The 17501-nt window shown below is 35.3% G+C and overlaps 1 protein-coding gene across 1 annotated transcript in view; it reads left to right on the forward strand.

Moving 5' to 3' along the window:
* LRP1B (LDL receptor related protein 1B) overlaps positions 1-17501 on the forward strand; it is a 563267-nt gene that overhangs the window by 517061 nt on the left and 28705 nt on the right. The window contains exons 78-83 of the mRNA XM_072342527.1: positions 4491-4714; positions 4970-5076; positions 7156-7272; positions 8469-8642; positions 9154-9279; positions 13403-13567. Coding sequence (XP_072198628.1) covers positions 4491-4714; positions 4970-5076; positions 7156-7272; positions 8469-8642; positions 9154-9279; positions 13403-13567 — 913 coding nt within the window. The remainder of the gene's footprint in view (positions 1-4490; positions 4715-4969; positions 5077-7155; positions 7273-8468; positions 8643-9153; positions 9280-13402; positions 13568-17501) is intronic.

The raw sequence follows: 17501 nt of genomic DNA on the forward strand, positions 1-17501 counted from the left end.
GGAGTAATTCTAGTGTAATATTTTTTTCATATAATTGGAAATCTCTAGACAGATCACTATATCAAGTTCTGTAAGTAGAGGAGCAAGAAGCTTGTAAATCTTGTGAAGTTAATGTGTTTGGTTTCTATGTTTTTGTTTTTAATTATTTATTTCAGTTCTTTGTGGTTTATATCCAGATAAGTTTTGCAATGGTAAGTGCAGTCTGCTGATCTGCAACTGCTTTAATGGATCTGCGTTTTATTACGGGTGCATAAAACTGAACATAAGCTTCCTCAAGATTTCTTAATAGTCTGGGGGTTGTAATTTTCATAATGGATTCACTGTTATCTCCCAGCTTTAAACTAACAAAGAAAAAATGTTCTTACAATTACTATAATTTTATTTTGCTTTATATATTTCTGTTTTGTCATTACGCCAAAATAAGTGGTGGTCACTTCCTCCTAGTATGAGGCTACTGAAAAGGAGCTTTGTTTTAAGCAAAATCTTATTTATTTTTTTTTTTTCTTTATATGCTATTTTTCTCCAGATGTCCTGGTAGGTAGATTCCAGTGAAGGTATTTCATTCAAATCATATAAAATTTTTACAAATCTGTATGTAGCAAATGTACTGATAGCTGACTGTGTATAATTTGGATACGTTCCATATACCATAGAATCATGGAATGGTTTGGGTTGGAAGGGATTTTAAACATCCTTGAGTTCCAACCCCCTCTGCAGTCGTATTTGTGGAGCACTTATTTCTCACTGTGCTAACCTATTCAGAATGTTCTCCTAATTTTATCTCATTAATACTCAAATATTATTGCCATATGTATAGCTGATCAGTAAATTAATTAATTTGGTAGTGTTGCTCTAATGACATCACTTTGAAAGGTTGAGAATTCCTTATTTTTAACTCAAGTTTCAATGGATAAGTTTTCAAAGGTTACATTATAACTTCTATTTCTAGACTTTGATATATAAATCCAGATGGCAAACTTGAACAAACTCACCTGCATTTTCAGGTAATTGCATTAGTGCAAAAATCCATCTCAATTGAAATTGCTCCATGGAATTAGCATATCAAGAGACTTCCTCAGAGAATAGCTTCAAGTATCTCTTATATTTCTCCGTGAAAAGGGCTTTAAACTTGGCACAAATTGAAGCATTAAAGGAAATAGTAAATATCAACTCTTCAGAGTTTATTGACAGATGCAGAAGAGGATTCTGATAGAGTTGATACACATGAATCAGTGATAACTGGTGCAGCTGTTTACTGGTATAATCCTTTGAGAGAGGATTTACAAGTTATCTGAGGTGAATATTCATCATAGTGATTTGCCACTTAAACTAGAGTGCTGCTATTCATGGAAGAGAATACAAAGCTGAACATTAAAATAATTGTACTGTAAAGCATGAAGAAAAACATGTTTTGTGGTGTATTTAGTCACTATATTAGAAGCTTGCTCGAGGCTTACTGTTCTGAAAGCTTAGAAAGGGCCCCTAACCACTCCTACCACATATCCATCCATCTACTCAAAACTGTGCTGCAGGACTCAGGGAATTTCTGTCCATGGCTTCAAATAGAAACAATTTCTAGACTGCTTTCTCTAAATATTATTTTTGCAATGTATTATGACCTAATATCTGTCATTTAAAGGGAAAAAAAAAAAAAAAAAAAAAAGAGGTTTTATATATGAAAAACATTGCCTTAACGAACCTGAACTTAGTTTCTATCTATCCCTGCTAACATATGTCATAGCTTTAATATACTCTGTTAATAGACACGGAAAGAAGTGGCATCTGATTAAGACTGCAGGCAGTAGTTTTAAATCTATAAAACATTGATGTTTGGTTAGCAGCTATTTTTCAAGTTACAATTACAAATATTTTCTGTGTCTGTATCATGCAGTCAATCTAATCTATCTCATGGTATAATAATTATGCAGATGTTTCAAAGGGCTGAGAAATATTACTGTGTTTTTTAAAGATTCCTGCTCTAATCTAATGTACTGGTACAACCAGGTTAACACGGAGCTTCCACCAGTACAAGAAAGCTCCTATAGAAGCACTTATTGATATTAGCAGGCATTCAGGCTCAAGGAACATTTAAGGAATACCTGCACTACTCTTTTCAGCTGTTAACTGATTTAAACATTATCCTTCCAGTAGACTTTCTCCTTCTTTTTTAACAGTGCTTATCAATGGAAGGTTTTTACCTTCTCCTGTCAAATTCAGCTTTAGGTTATGAATTCTTTTCTGTTATTTACCATCATACCAAAATGGTTTCCAGATCCAATATGCAGCAACTAGTTGGTTGGTATTGTAGCTTTAAAATAAAGTTTTTATCTACAGAAGGCATTTTTCAGTTGACAAGAACTGAACTTGAAAGTGGTCAAGCTGGCATGTTCCGTACATGAGTAGAAACTACCTTAATTTAAGATGTGATTAGGTTTTAAACACCTAGATTTTCTACTGCGTTGTAGTAAATGATATTCAGCATCTGTGTGGGCTAAAAGAACTGTAAAAATAAAGTATTGAGGTGATTTTGCTCCTGTATTTCTGACCATGTTCTGTATGCAAAAATCATTCATCATTAACATAATCCATATGAAGTAAAAGCTCATTTACAATAAGTAATTCTCCTAGACAGTACAAGGAGGTGTGTAAGACATCAGAAACGTGATATGGCAAGGCTGAAACATAATGAAGACAACTGAGAATTAAACATCAGTAGCATCAGCTTGTTTTCTTTTTATTCTTTATTTTTAATCTCATACACCAGATGGTAGCTTTCCCTTTCTTATGGTTGTTATCTCCTTGTTAATTTGATATTTAATGTGAGTCCCAGCTTTACTGGAATTTCACTCTTCCTGTGTGGATGGGAAAAGGGTCCATGTTAGTGGCAACCCAGCATTGTGCCAGAGAGTTTGTCTTGTCTGTGTCATGGGATCTTGTGTCACTTGTTTGCTAGGTTCCAAAAACCATAAAGAAACAAACTTAATGAAAGCAGTGAATCATGAACGGTCCAAAGGAAGGCAACGAACTGTGTTTGCCTTGATAGCTCCTGTCCTTTTAAAAGAATATTTTGTTTCAGTGTTGTAGTTTGTTGCTTCCAGGTAGGTCATGAATTCTTACAGTGTCCAAAGTAGTAGCTGGAGATGTCAGGTCATTAAAGACTACTGACACAGATAGCTGAATATTACCCTGGATTAAGAGCCGTTTGGATTGAAAAAAAAAAATTGAATGAAAACTCAGAGAATACAAATACTGTCAGGTATCTTTTGTTTGAAATTTTTGAAGCAATACATAGATAACAAGGAAAAGAGCAGGGTGTTACATGCAGGTACTACACTACTTGAAAAAAATAATATATTTTGGATGTATTTGCTAATTCGGATGCTGCCAGTATTGTTTTGTATTAATAATAATATTAAAAATAAATAAAAACAACTTAAATTAGTATGATCCTGTTTTTAAAGTACTTGTTTCTAAATGCAGTGTATATATATATATAGATAGATAGATACATGTATATATTAATTTGTTGTTCTAATGTTCATCTAAATAAAAAGTTAAGGTTCTGTATGTCTTTAGAACATTCATTCTAAGATATTTTTAGATGATGAAAATTGTCCAGACTGTCTAAATTCACCATTATAAGTCCTGTTTTTCACCCAGAGATGGAAGGTTTTATTGAGTGGAAGGTTTTTGCTCATAGTTTAACTTGATATCATCATACATCAACCAGCAAACAATTGCATATCTATTTAATTCACAAAAGTATTATTTTTTGATGATATGCTGCATTTAGGTAAGAAATAACTGGATAAAATTTTATGGATTTTATTTCTCTCCAAGAATGTCAGTGAACTACAGAGAATCCTGTTCATATCTGTCTCCTATTTGCAGTATGAACTTTGACTGTTAGGACCGTATTTTAGGAAATACGCCTTAATTGTAATTGTGAAGTTATAAAAGAGTTATTACTGTTTATAATCTCAAAGTTTTCATCGGCCAAGCCTTGCTTACATATGGAGCTCAGTTTTAGTTGATGGCAGAGCACAAGTACACTGAACAACAAGGGAGGAGTGTTTCGATATCTTCCTTATTACTGCATGCTAATACTGGTCAGAATTCAGAGGTAATTTTTGATGATGTTCTAAATGCAGTCATTTTGTTTACCCTTGTCATTCTTCTGAGCAGTCATAAATCATGATGGTATAAACTATCATTTCCAGTGAGAGGATTAGGATGGAATATTGTTGCATAGTTCTTCATAGAGAACAATAAATGTATAACCTCAATTCTTCGTTGTTGTTTTTTTCCCTTTAGAATTACAACATTTGTTTGCTTCAGCAGCAGTAGTTCAAATAGTTCAGGGTTATGAATATTTCAGCATATAAATATACACAAAAGGTAGAAGTTACTTGCCAATACAGATCTGTAACTATGTAGCTGCTTTAAGTGGTCATTTCATTACATCTGACTTTAACATCTGTTCCTTTTAGTGTCCAGAATTTAAAAGACCTCGGGGCATTGCTGTTGACTGGATTGCTGGAAACATTTATTGGACTGATCATTCCAGAATGCATTGGTTCAGCTACTACACAACTCATTGGACTAGTCTGAGATACTCCATCAACGTCGGTCAATTGAATGGACCTAACTGCACAAGACTCCTTACAAGTATTGCAGGAGAACCATATGCAATTGCTGTAAATCCTAAAAAGGGGTATGTAAGTTTCCACATTACTCTGCTTTGGTAATTCAAACAGTAATTCAAATTAAGAGAAATAAAACATCTATAAATATTTCAGGTCTTCCAAGACATTTACTTCACCTCATTGCTCCATTTGCGTGCATGCAAATCAGGGTATGCTATCTCCCAAACTTCAGGGACATTGCTTACAATAATTTAATATCTGTAAAGTGTTTTGAGGTTCAGCAAGTGTATATGTATACATATATTTATGTGTAATGTTTTTAGGATGATGTACTGGACAGTTATTGGGGATCGTTCTCATATAGAGGAATCATCAATGGATGGTACACTGAGAAGGATATTGGTTCAAAAAAACTTACAAAGGCCTACAGGTATGCAAGTTACCAGTTTTTTCCTGATTACATGGCATATCTTAACTCTATGGATTTCTTGGCTGATTTCCTTTTTTCTAAGTTTGCAGTATATACATATATAGATATGTAATGTATAATTATATATTTTATATATATATACACATACAATATATATATATATATATATATGTATAATGTCTGTAGTTGTCCATGTGCAGATGATAGTAAAAATTTTTAGTTACTTTTTCATATGATACAACTTAATACGAATTAAACTTCCACAAGTTTACAAAGCCATAACAAAGCATTGCATAAAATCACTTTAAAAAAAGAAATGATTTGTTCAGTAACACTTGACAAGCAAAATCAATTAATGGCACACAATTAAGGGTGGGAAAAGTTTTCTAAGAAAGCATATGAAGTCTTGCAGCCTATTATGCTGTTTCCTAAATACTCTTAAATATAATTTAAAACCAAAACCAAACAAACAAAAAACACCAAGATTTTAGGTTTTGAAAGAAACAACAACTGAATTATCTCAGTATTTTGCAGAACTGTTGTGAAGCTTTACAGTGCATGTTGAGACCTTGTGAATTTACATTAAGTCTCCACTGGCAGGATAAAAGTAGTTTTTATGACAACGGAAATAGTAAACCCAAAATGAAATGTGTCTCTCGAATATCAGCATCCTGTCTTGAAACCTCAAATGATGTATTTGTGACCCATTTTCTCATGCAGTATTTGATGTTTCTTCAAGGTTACAGAGATAATATTTGTTATTATTGCATTGTAAATTAAGGATTGTCCAACTCTGCTATGCATATCTATTGAAACACTGGCTTGTTGCAAGAGTATGCTATCTGAATATCTTAGCTTCTCAGTTAGAAGCAGCCACTGTCACAGCAACGAGTAGACGTGCTTTAACAGAATGAATCCCTCACTAAGGTGGGCTTATGTGTACACAAATTGCACTCACATGACAGTGGGAATATCTCTTTTTATTGTCACAATTAGATTGAAATATAAGAACATAGGACATTATGTATAGGATAAGGAAATATCTAGGAGAGGAAGCTTATGATCCTCTTTGGGCATGTATAAAGCACAATAATATATAGTCAATAGTAAGTTGTCCACTTCTGATGAATAAGACTGGAATCAGAATTTTGTTTATCAGTATTGTTGCCTGCTCGTTGCTGATGTACTTACATAAAACACTGTGAATGTGTCAGATAAATATAAGTTTAATTGTTTAAGTTCTGTTGGATTTTTTTGTCACTAATCATCACTTTATTTGATTGCCGAGGTTATGTCCTAGAGAGGCACTTACCAATTCCTTTATCACTGAAAACAATCCAACTCAATTTTTTTGGCATCAAGTTTTGAATTTTATAAGTTTTGTGCTGTTAGTGCTTTTCTGTTTGTTGCTTTTTAAGCAGAGTTGCAAATAGAAACTTATTTCACTGGTCTGTGTGTCAGACTTGCTACACATCCTCTGATCTCTCTGTAGCTGATTCATTTATGACCTTAAGAGGAGAATTTTTGCTGTTATGTATAATTTATTTTGATGTATTTTTTCTGACTGACTTACATAAGTAGAAAGAAAAATACTTTTTCCCATTCTTATTAAAAATACACTACAATGTCTGAAGCTCAGAATTAAATTATTTTATGGTTCAAATATTGTTACAGGCATAAGCTTCTGACATGACTTAAAATGGCATATTAATCATTTAAGCATCCCTTGGTGAAACAAAGACATCATGATTTAACTATTTAGTTATTGCCTAGAGGCTGCATAGTCACAACAAAATCTGCTGACATAATGTTTTTGTTGGTAGAGAAAATTGCAGGATTCAATTCTACATTTATAGTCTCACTTGGTACATATTCCTACCTGAAGAGGACAATGGTTTGGAAAGGTACTGACCTATGAGAAAGAGTAAAAGCAATTGGTTGAAATGAAACAAAGATTTAAGCTATAGGTGTTATGTTTTTTTCACCTTGGTCTCTGAATGATAGAAAAATGTGTCGCTGCTCGACAGTTATCTCAAATTAATGTATCTCATTGGACCTTTTTTTTTATTTCCTTTGTAGGTCTTGTAGTTGATCAGTTCAGTCAGCGGTTGTTCTGGGCTGATTTTGAATTGTCTGTCATTGGCAGCGTTCTGTTTGATGGTTCTGACTCAGTTGTGTCTGTGAGCACTAAGCAAGGTACGAAGTGCTTTCCAGCAGTTTTACTAGATGTAAAAGCTATGAAAGAGAAAAGCCTTCAAGATTAAGAGCTTACAGTCATGGCCTTTTTAGGCAATACATTAGATATTCAAACAAATAAATATTTAAATTTGTACATAATCTTTAAAGGAATAACTATTAAATGATATGTGTAAATTAACAAGAGTTATGTAATTATTAGCTTGGCTATTATTAAGTATCATTGTAAGTAAAACCTGTCTAGTCTATATGAATTTACGTAGCAATGCAAGAATCTTGCCTGGTTAGAATTTAGAGCTGTATGCATGGCACAGGATGAAAATGGCCTTAAGTTGTGCCAGGGTAAGGTTAGGTTGGACAACAGGGAAAACTTCTTTACTGAAAGGGTTTTTAAGCACTGCCATGTGCTCCCCAGGGAGGTGGTTGAATCACTATCCCTGTATGTGTTTAAAAACCATTTGGATGTGGGACTCAGGGACATGATTTAGTGGAAGGTTGTTAGAGTAGTATGGTTAGGTTGTGGTTGGACTCGATGATCTTTAAGGTCTTTACCAATCTGAGTAATTCTATGATTCTATTCTACAAAAGTGATCTACTTAAGGGAATGCTTAGTGGGCAGTTATTAGTGGAGTCTCACTGTGTTTTATCACATCTGTGTTTTAACTACTGGTCTGGAATACACCAGAGTGTTCTGGAAGATATTAGCTATTAAAAAGCAAGAATTAGTAAAGGCTTTGTGTTTATTGTTTTCCATAAATTTACCATCATTATGAAGTGTAATATTAAAAGTAGTATTTCTAACACTTTAAGAAGGAATGATTTTAATAAATGGTTTGTGAGAATAGCTTTTCCTTTGTAAAGGAAAATATTTGGGTTTTTTTTTCCTTGTCATATTTTTCAAGTTAGCATTGCAGCTGAATATGTTCTCAATAGCTCACTCTTCCTCTAGGGTTTCCCTTCTTCTCTATATTAAACCAGTTTCAAAGACCGAATCAAAGAGATTTTATTTGCTTGTAATATGGAAAGAATTTCTTTTAAGAAGATTGCTTCTTAAAGGCAATCTTTGTGGGTACAAACTGCTGCCTGAAAAATAATGCTTTTTAGCTTGTAATTGCAGTGCAGTTGAAGTTGTTATTAAAATTAATGTTTGCTACTTGGATATGAATATTTGTGTTTATTATTCATTTTTATTTAAGGTTTACTGCATCCCCATAGAATTGACATATTTGAGGATTACATATATGGAGCAGGTCCTAAAAATGGTGCATTTAGAGTACACAAATTTGGCAGGAGCCTTGTAGAATACCTAAGTGTCGATGTTGATAAAGCAAAAAGTGCCTTGATTTTTCATCGCTACAAACAAATGGACTGTGAGTAAGCATAATTACTTAACACTGAGTGTTTTTCAAGTTCCTCTCAGAAAAAGAAAAATAATAAAAGTATCCATCAACTGTAGAAATGTAAAACAGATTGTAGCAAAGTGAAAATAGATTTAGTTGTTTCGTTATATAATTATAATTTAGATTCTGATGCAATTTTCTTTCATTTGCAATGGCATTGGACAAATGCCTACATTGCATACCCACAGTGCAAATGAAATTAAAAAGAAAACTGAATACAAAAATACCTCTTGTCAAAGTAAAATGAGAGTTTTGACTGAATATTACCAATACATTTGTTTTTACTGGAGTCAGTTCTGTCATGGTATGGATGTGGCACTTTCATTTGAATGCGTGCCGACTGACTTAATGCTGTTGGTATTCTAGAAACAGAAACTGAATCAGAATTGTGAGTATCGTTTTGGTCCTAGTTCTAGAAGATAGCATAAGTCTTAAAAAAAAACGTAAGGAACCTTTTAAAATGTTTTCTTTTCTCAAACAGTGCCTAATCCGTGCTTGGACCTGAGATGTGAATTCATTTGTTTACTCAACCCTTCTGGTGCATCGTGTGCTTGTCCAGAAGGAAAATCATTAGTTAATGGGACGTGTATTGATCAGAATCTCTTAGGTAGGTACTGAAAATTGTGTTTGTACGTGAACTACTTTAACATGCACAAAAAAGTATGAATTAGATGTTTCAGGCTGACGTACCACTTATGCTTCAAGGAATGGGTGGATTCCTTGAGAAGATCTCAAGCACCATATAGTTTATGGCAGGTTGACAATGTATTTGGTGTTAAGAGTCCACTAATAGCCTCCAAACAAGACACATTATGTGAATTATCAATGAATGTACATCAATTATGTACACTGTAACTTATGTGTTCAAAAACATCCTACTTTCTTACTGTTAAGTCTGCTTTAAGGTAGTCATTGGAAGGTAGTCTCTCTGTTAGGATAGTTTACTTGGAAAGGACTTATTATCAAGACCAACTGCCCAACAACTCCAGGGCCCTTATTCTTTTTCTTGTGACTATATCCCCCAAGTTGACTCAGATTCTGGCTCTTTGGATTGTTGATGTTTGTGGGGTTTTTTTTAAACAAAAGGAAATTGAGGTAAGTCTTAAAATTCTGTGTAATAGAATTGTCATTCTGTAAATAACTTGATCCATTGAATTGATTTTTCTTCATAAGTACTCTGTGAGGAATTCTAATTTTTGAATCCTCAGTGATTTTTCTGTAAGACTAAAGCCAAATTGTCCTAAACAGCTGTTTTGCCAGCGTCCCTTAAAACTGATGAAAAGCAGAATTTGGGGGTTTTATTTGGTTCTCTCAAGTTAGAGATTTTACAATATGTGTTTGTTGTATCATTCAAAATGACTTAATAATAAAATAAAAGCCATTTCCTGTGTATTCTTTGATAACTTTCATCTTTTTTTCTCCCTGTATAACATGTTTTTTTTCTGAGATTTATTTCATGACTCCAGTAGGCCTGACTGCTTCAAATGTTACAACAATCCCATGTCATTTGCACTTTACACTCGTTCCTTAATAGATGCATTCAGTTCAATTAAGTATCACCTACATAATGTTTGTTAGAATAGGCAAGAACCTTTGTGCCCCCATGAAATAGTATTTTCCATTGTGGAATGGGAATCTGTTCATGTTCCAATGAATGTCGTTCATTAATTGTTTATTGTCCCTTCTGCTGTCATCTGTTGCATAGCAATAAATTTAATGGATAATTTTTGGGAAGGTTCAGCCTTTGCCATACCACCAATGTCCACCTCCAACAGAGAGGACCAACATTATGAAATACGAAGCATTATTTTTGGAGCAGACCTCATAACAAGTAAAATTGTTTAAACCTGACATTTCCAAAAAGAATGTCTGCAAGGTCTTTTGAGTCCACGTTCCAGCTAACTGTGACTAGTACTTAATTGCCTCCCTTTTATTTTGTATTGATTGTTATTTATTCTTTACCTCAATATTGTATCTCTTGTTCCAGTGATGAATACTTACTAGTGAGGTGTTTCTTTTTTTTTTTTTTTTTTGTCCTCCAAAGCCTTTATTTGCTATTTCAGATTAGATGTATTCAGCCTTTTGTAACAATTCTTTAGTGTGTCTCTCCTGTATTTTCTTTTTTTTCCTGTCTTCTCCTGTGGGAACATTTTGTTCCCGTCTTCCATACAAAGGCATCTGATCCCCTTTTGGGCTTCACTGATGTGAATCATCTGGAGTAATTTGATTCTTTTAACTACTTGCAGACAAAGAAGAAAAAAAAGCATCATGAAAACCCCCGTACTGTTTAAGTCTAACATAATATTTACAAATTGACTTGTCTATTACAGCTTTCTGTCCTCATTTTTAGTTCATGTAAAGTCTGAGATTATTGTATTAACTTTTATTAGTTTTCTATGAGATTTTTATTTAAATTCTTGGATAGGGAACAAAATCAGTAGCCAGTTTTACTAATCTTGTTATGCTGGAAAATAACACAATGCTTTCAGGTTTTCCAGGTCAACACTAACTGATCATTTCATAAAGATATAACTTGTACTGCATATAAAACATGCTTAAGCGTCCCAGTCACTTTAAAGGCAATTTGTTTAGATAAGCTTTACTGTGGACAATTTTTGATTCAGGCTTTCTTTTTTTTTTTCCCCCGACAATATGAAGCCATATATTTCTTGTTGTGTTTAGGGTTACTCTAAGGTTTGTATTTCACGTTTTATGCATTGCAAAACTATAACTATATTTATATGTTCTTTTTCCTGTTGAATTCATAGGATTTGCCAGAATTAAAAAATTTTTAACTTCTGTGTCTTGAATGTGCAGAATTATTCTAGAAAAGAAATAAAACGGGTATATTTAATATGCTATCAGAAAGGTTCCTAAAACGAGCAGTTATTTGTGCTTTAGTGTTATTCAGTTTTTATACAGTTCTGCTTTATAAATTCATGACTAATGATAAGTAAAACAGATAAGCAAAACAAAAATAGACCTTCTTGTCAATAAGATATGCCACATTATCCATTTAAACAACTTCTGTAATGAGTAACTGAAGAATGGTTCATGGAACATCAAAGGATTTAATGAACCACCTAAATAAATACTTGAGGCATCTTCAAAGTTCCAAGCACAAAGTAGCTTTGTTACAGTAGATGTAGATCCATGGTGGATACTGAAAAAATAAAGACTATATGGTACTGTAAAGACCTGAATAATATAATGCTACCCATTCCAGAACATTCAGATGTGTTGTCTAGTTTTAACTTCAGGCACCTGCGTATCTCAAATGAAAAATGGATTATATAGGGTGATATAGAACAGGTGACTGCTTTGTATTCTGTATAACTAAGAGTAATTTGACCAAACTTCTGTATCAGTGGGTATATTACTGAAGAGTTCTCAGCGTTTCTGACTTTGTACTACTTTGGCAGCAGTCTGTCTTTATAAGCTTTGTTTTGTGTGAGATGAGGAGTCATGCTAAATGTGTATTTTGATCTGCAAAGGTTCTTGACTGTTGTTCAGGATTACAGTTATTTGGATGCGTGAGCATTGTGTACATGCTGGTCTGTAATTAATTTCTTGTTGGTGTCATCAAACAACTTTATTTCTTGTTCACTCAAATGAACAGATTTATTTCTCGGTGTTTCCAGGACAGAAACAACTCTGATTGCAAAACAGCTTTATAGAAAGATTGAATCTGTCCTAATCAGAATGTACATTACCATGCACCCTACAGCTAAGGAGGTGGTACTGCTGCCATGAGCACTTTGCAAGCACACGGCAGTAGACTGTCTTTTCTTAGACAGAAGGTAAAATTGGGGACTGTTTAGTCTGGAGGAGACTCAGGAAGACCATACTGCTATCTGCAGCTCTCTGAAAGGAGGTTGTGGCGAGGTGGGGATTATCCTCTTCTCTCAGGTAACAGAGAAAGGACAAGAAGTAATGGCCTGAAATTGCACCAGCGGAAGTTCAGGTTGGATATTAGGAAAGATTTCTTCTCAGGAAGTGTTGGTAATGCATTGGAATAAGGAAGCAGTGGAGTTACTGTCCATGGCGGTGTCAAAGGGTAGATGTGATGCTAAGGGATGTGATGAGATGTGGTGAGATTGGGCTGATGGTTCCCCTTGGTGATCCTAGTGGTCTTTTCTTTTACAGAATCATAACTGTTGGAAAAGAATAAACCAGAAAGTATGGTTTAGAAGTACCAGGTTGGTGTGGTTTAGAAGTACCAGCAAACATCATTTTTTGAGGATGATTTAAAAGCCAAGCAGCTTCCTTTTAAATGTGTTCAATAGTGTTTATTAAGAAGGATGTTAATAGATTGGAAGAGAGAGGGAAATAAATCAACTGCAAAAATGTAAATCCCTTCAGGCTGAGGTCACCAGATGAATACAGAGTAGTTTTCTGAGATCCCCAGATGCCACCAACATTATCTGGTGTTGGGGAGGGGATGTCAGTTTTTCCATCACATTGTTTGGATGAAACAGGAGCCAAAAAGATGTACGCAGTACCCTGGTATGATACAATCCCCCGTACATATATGCTCCCATTGCCTCTGAAGCTCTCGATGGCCTTTCCAGAGCTGGCTTATGTTTTGTTGAATGTTTGTTTGTTTGTTTTTTCTAGCACTGTGTGGTGGTTTACCTTTTAGTTTATGAAAGCGGTATGTATTTTTGCACATAGGCAGGGATCAGTAGCTTTGTATAAAATACAGATTGTTCTCTGTGCTCTTGCTTCAGATGATACATGCAAACTAACCTGTGAAAATGGAGGAAAGTGCATCATAAACGAGAAGGGGGATCCACGATGTCACTGCTGGCCAAGTTACTCAGGTGAAAGGTGTGAAACCAACCACTGCTACAACTACTGCCAGAATGGAGGGACCTGTGGAGCATCTCTCCTTGGTACATATTTCTGTGCAGCCATATATTATCTTACATGCCTTAATTTAAATGTTTGAATCTATTCGTAGCTTGCTTTTTTTCTTTTTTCTTTTTTTCTGTGACTTTTTTCCTTTGTATTTAAGTTCTATGCAATATAACAGCATATGTTGTACATATACTTTATTATCAATGATGCTTTTTCACTCGTGGGTCTCGGTGTTTTGGCAAAGCCAAACTACATCTCACAAAAAGTAGCATGAAATTATCCAGAATGAAAGCACGTATACTGAGGGAACTGTAAAGTCAAACTATGTGTGGAAAAACTGTCAAAATGAGGATATCTGGGAGTTGGCCTTTGTGCCTAATACATAGGCTGTTCCAGGTTGTATACTGCAATTAAATACTGCCTAGTCTAGAGAGGGGGAAAGTGTGCTAAGATGTACTCTAAAATTCAGTGCTATGTGAGAAGTAGAAGTTAAATTCTATGTGATGAAATGACCAACATCCAAAGGAAATGCCAGGCACCTGACCAGAGGATCTGTTTAAAACAGAGCTGCCTATAGTGCAGAATCATGTATCTCAGTCTCTGTGACAAAGTGACCTTAGATCTTAATGTTTTCCTCAATATTCTGTACTGATTTAGCTTATATAGTTTAATAATTTAGCTACACTTATTGGTACTGGATGGATCTTTTTCTGATATTCAGATTTGTGTACTGAACAAAGAGTTTTTCAGTTCTGAGTATTTGGGAGTTCATAATAGTTTTCGTTGTTCATGTCACTAATAATGGCTAAATAGTAGAAAATCGGAATTACTTTAAGTTGTTTGAATTATACTTGAAACTGCTTGCAACAGCTCATGGAAGTACTGACACAAATGATAAGCGGAGATTTGTATCAGTTTAGTGAGATCAGTATGTGTTCAGTGAGGGTGTGCAAGTGAACGAAAGATGTTCATGGATGATTTAAATGATGTGTAGAACTTCACTGTCATCTGAAGAGAGGATGTTTACTCCCACATCTTTACATATCTGGTATTTAATTGATACTCCTGGGGTGTTAAAAGACATAACAAATAACTTAGCTCCCAGTGCTCAGCTCAGTTCTGAATGCTGCAGCGACCTCTGGGTTTTATTTTTTCTTTTCTTTTGCTCAGACACCTCCAACAGTTTGTAGTTCACCCAGCAGCTAACAGTTGTTGTGCTCAAACAGCTATGATATAACCTTGATTTTTAATACTTTTTTTCCTACTAAATCCAACCTCTGAAATCTCTCTGCCTTGCTAGAATAACTAGAGAAGCAGACTTGACTAGCGAGTGAGAAACATGAGCAACTTTGCATAATATACTTTTGCTGATGTGTTAATTGTGGCCCCGCCTGCTACAGAGAGCCTGAAGGTGCAAAAATTATACTTGTTCTGCTTGGTCTCAAACAGGATAATGTGTCTCTACCAAAAATGCCAACAGGAGAGCAGCGTGAATATGACTACAGTCCACATTTCAATGTTAAACTGCCTGATGTGGGGAATTCAGGCCATTAACTTCATAAGAAGTGGGGTTGGAGATTCGTGATCCTTGAGGTCCTTCCTTCTGTGATTCTGTAATTAGCTACTTAATGCTCAGCTTTTATCAGCTGAGACCACATGGAGCCATTCCTGCTCGTTGGATCTTAGTGTCACACATTGCTGAGCATAAATTGTGCACCTCACCCCCACATCCTTATGATGTCAAAAGTTCTGATGGTTCTTAGTAGGCCATACCTGCTGACAGGAGTATTACCCTGCTGTGCTTTGTTCACTTTCCAAGTTTCATCAATTTATTAATAAACATATATCAAGTTTACCAGATTTTTCTATCTGCCATTTCCAGTTCACGCCTAAAAGCCCATCCCGTAACCTTCACATGAAGATGTGGGGAAAAAAAGTCGTATTTCTAAGTCAAAGCGACCTTGCCCAGCATTCCAAGATAACATTTTCAAATTGATCTGCATCTCATCTTCCTTGCACATCTTGCCCCTGCACTATGTAAATATTCCGTTAGGAAGAAATCTCAACCCCTTATCAGACTGCATTACTTACCTGTATCAGATTATAAATCAGGTCTTCTTGAAACAAACTAACAAGTTAATGAGATGTCCCCTTGTTCTAGTTTAATCTAATCCATATTATGCTAAAACCATTGTTTTTTACAGAGGAACTCTAAAATGGATGTTCTTAAGGCATTAAAAATTAATCCATTAACAAAGATCAACTCCTCAGGTGTTTTGCAACAACCGTTTCTTCTTTCCAGTCATATGGACCACTATGCCAAGTATGCTACTGGGTCAATGTGCATTTAGCAGCAAGGGCTGCAGGCTGCATGTGCCATTCACAATTTCAACAGAGGGAGTGAAATACAGACCAGAGCAGCATTCGCTTGTTTCCTTCTTGTCATTTCAGCCTTGGAGGCAGAGCTGATCTTCCTTGACAGGTTCACGAGATGCATTAGTGGACAAGTTACTTTATTCTTGCTCACTGAAACATGTAGGAATATAGAGGATCTTTAGTACCAGGAATTCCTCTGCTTTTCATTCATGTTTGAAGAACTTAAGCATTTTTTGTTCAGATTTCAGATGTTTCTTCCAAGCAGGTTGACCTGTCCATTGGCAAAAGGTACAGAACATACTGATTATTTGTGTTTGTGTAGAGAATTCTTTTGCATCCAGGAAGTATAAAATTACTACTTTAAATCAACTTGCTACAATTTTAACTTATTTTACTGTGTTATTCCTACTTCTGCAGCCGCCTTCCCAACGAGTTCTTTCCAATGGAGTTTTTTGGTCCGTTATACTATAGGCTCATGAAACTATGCTACTAAACTGTTGCAATCAAGTTGCATTGTGTTTTCCCTGATTCCTTCTTTTTTTTTTTTTTTTCTTTTTTTTTCTTTCCTTTTTTTTTGTTCAAAATGATGCTTTTTCTTCTGGAAATTCCAACTTCCATATATGTGTAAGTGCCTATCCAGATTGTACCTACAAAATATAAATGACCTGTGATAACTGCAGCTTGCTTGAATCTTCCATTTGTGGGAGCCCTGATTGCCCATATCGATTTCTTATATTTTTCAATTCAAATAGCCTCGATGGAAGCAATCTGCAAGTGCCATTCTACACTCATGCCCTTTGGGGAGTATAGGGCCTGTTAATAAATGTACATGGCAGAACTGCAGAGCATGTGCCTTCAGGCTAGCACCAATATGAGAAGAAGCAGCCACAGCTGGTGATGGGGAATGTTACACAGGGACCACTTAGCAGCTGTATTTCCACCCTCTCCCCATTTCAAGGAGTCAGTTGCTGTCTGTTAGTTCTGCCACGATGGGCTCCGTGAAGCGCCTCTGTGAATTTGATTCGCTCGGGATGATATCTGGACTTCCTGATGCGGTGTTTGCTCATCCAAGCTGTTGTGCACATCACTTGACTCGAGGGAAACTGGTTCTGCTGCATGCTGCTGGTGTTTAGCTGGGGAGCTTCACAGGGGAATGAGCTTCTGAAGGTAGCCAGCTGCTGTGAGGATTCCCTGGGAGTTGGGGAGTTTCCTCGTTGTTGGGTTCTGTCCCATAACTCAAGGCATATACACCATGAAAGCAAATCTGTCATTGTTTTCTGATACAAATAGAGTGCCGCAGCATATGAGATGCACTTCTGGTGAATGTGTGTGTTCCAGTGAACATGTAAATTCTATTCTCCTTCTCTACCTAATTCTTAATAGGAAAGCGATAACCAATTAAGTAAATCACGGAGTATTACTCATTTTTCAGAACGTGATTGTGCTAAATCTTTGCTGGATGTGGTAAGTTGTAGAACCTCATTATCTGCACACAAATGTTAATTTGTTAAACAAATCCCACTGGCAATTCAGGGATTATTCACTGTTGGTTTACTTACTGCTAAGCCGTTTGGCAAATTCCTATGTGAACAT

This window comes from Excalfactoria chinensis, chromosome 7 (genome assembly GCF_039878825.1).
Source record: "Excalfactoria chinensis isolate bCotChi1 chromosome 7, bCotChi1.hap2, whole genome shotgun sequence".
NCBI lineage: Eukaryota > Metazoa > Chordata > Aves > Galliformes > Phasianidae > Excalfactoria > Excalfactoria chinensis.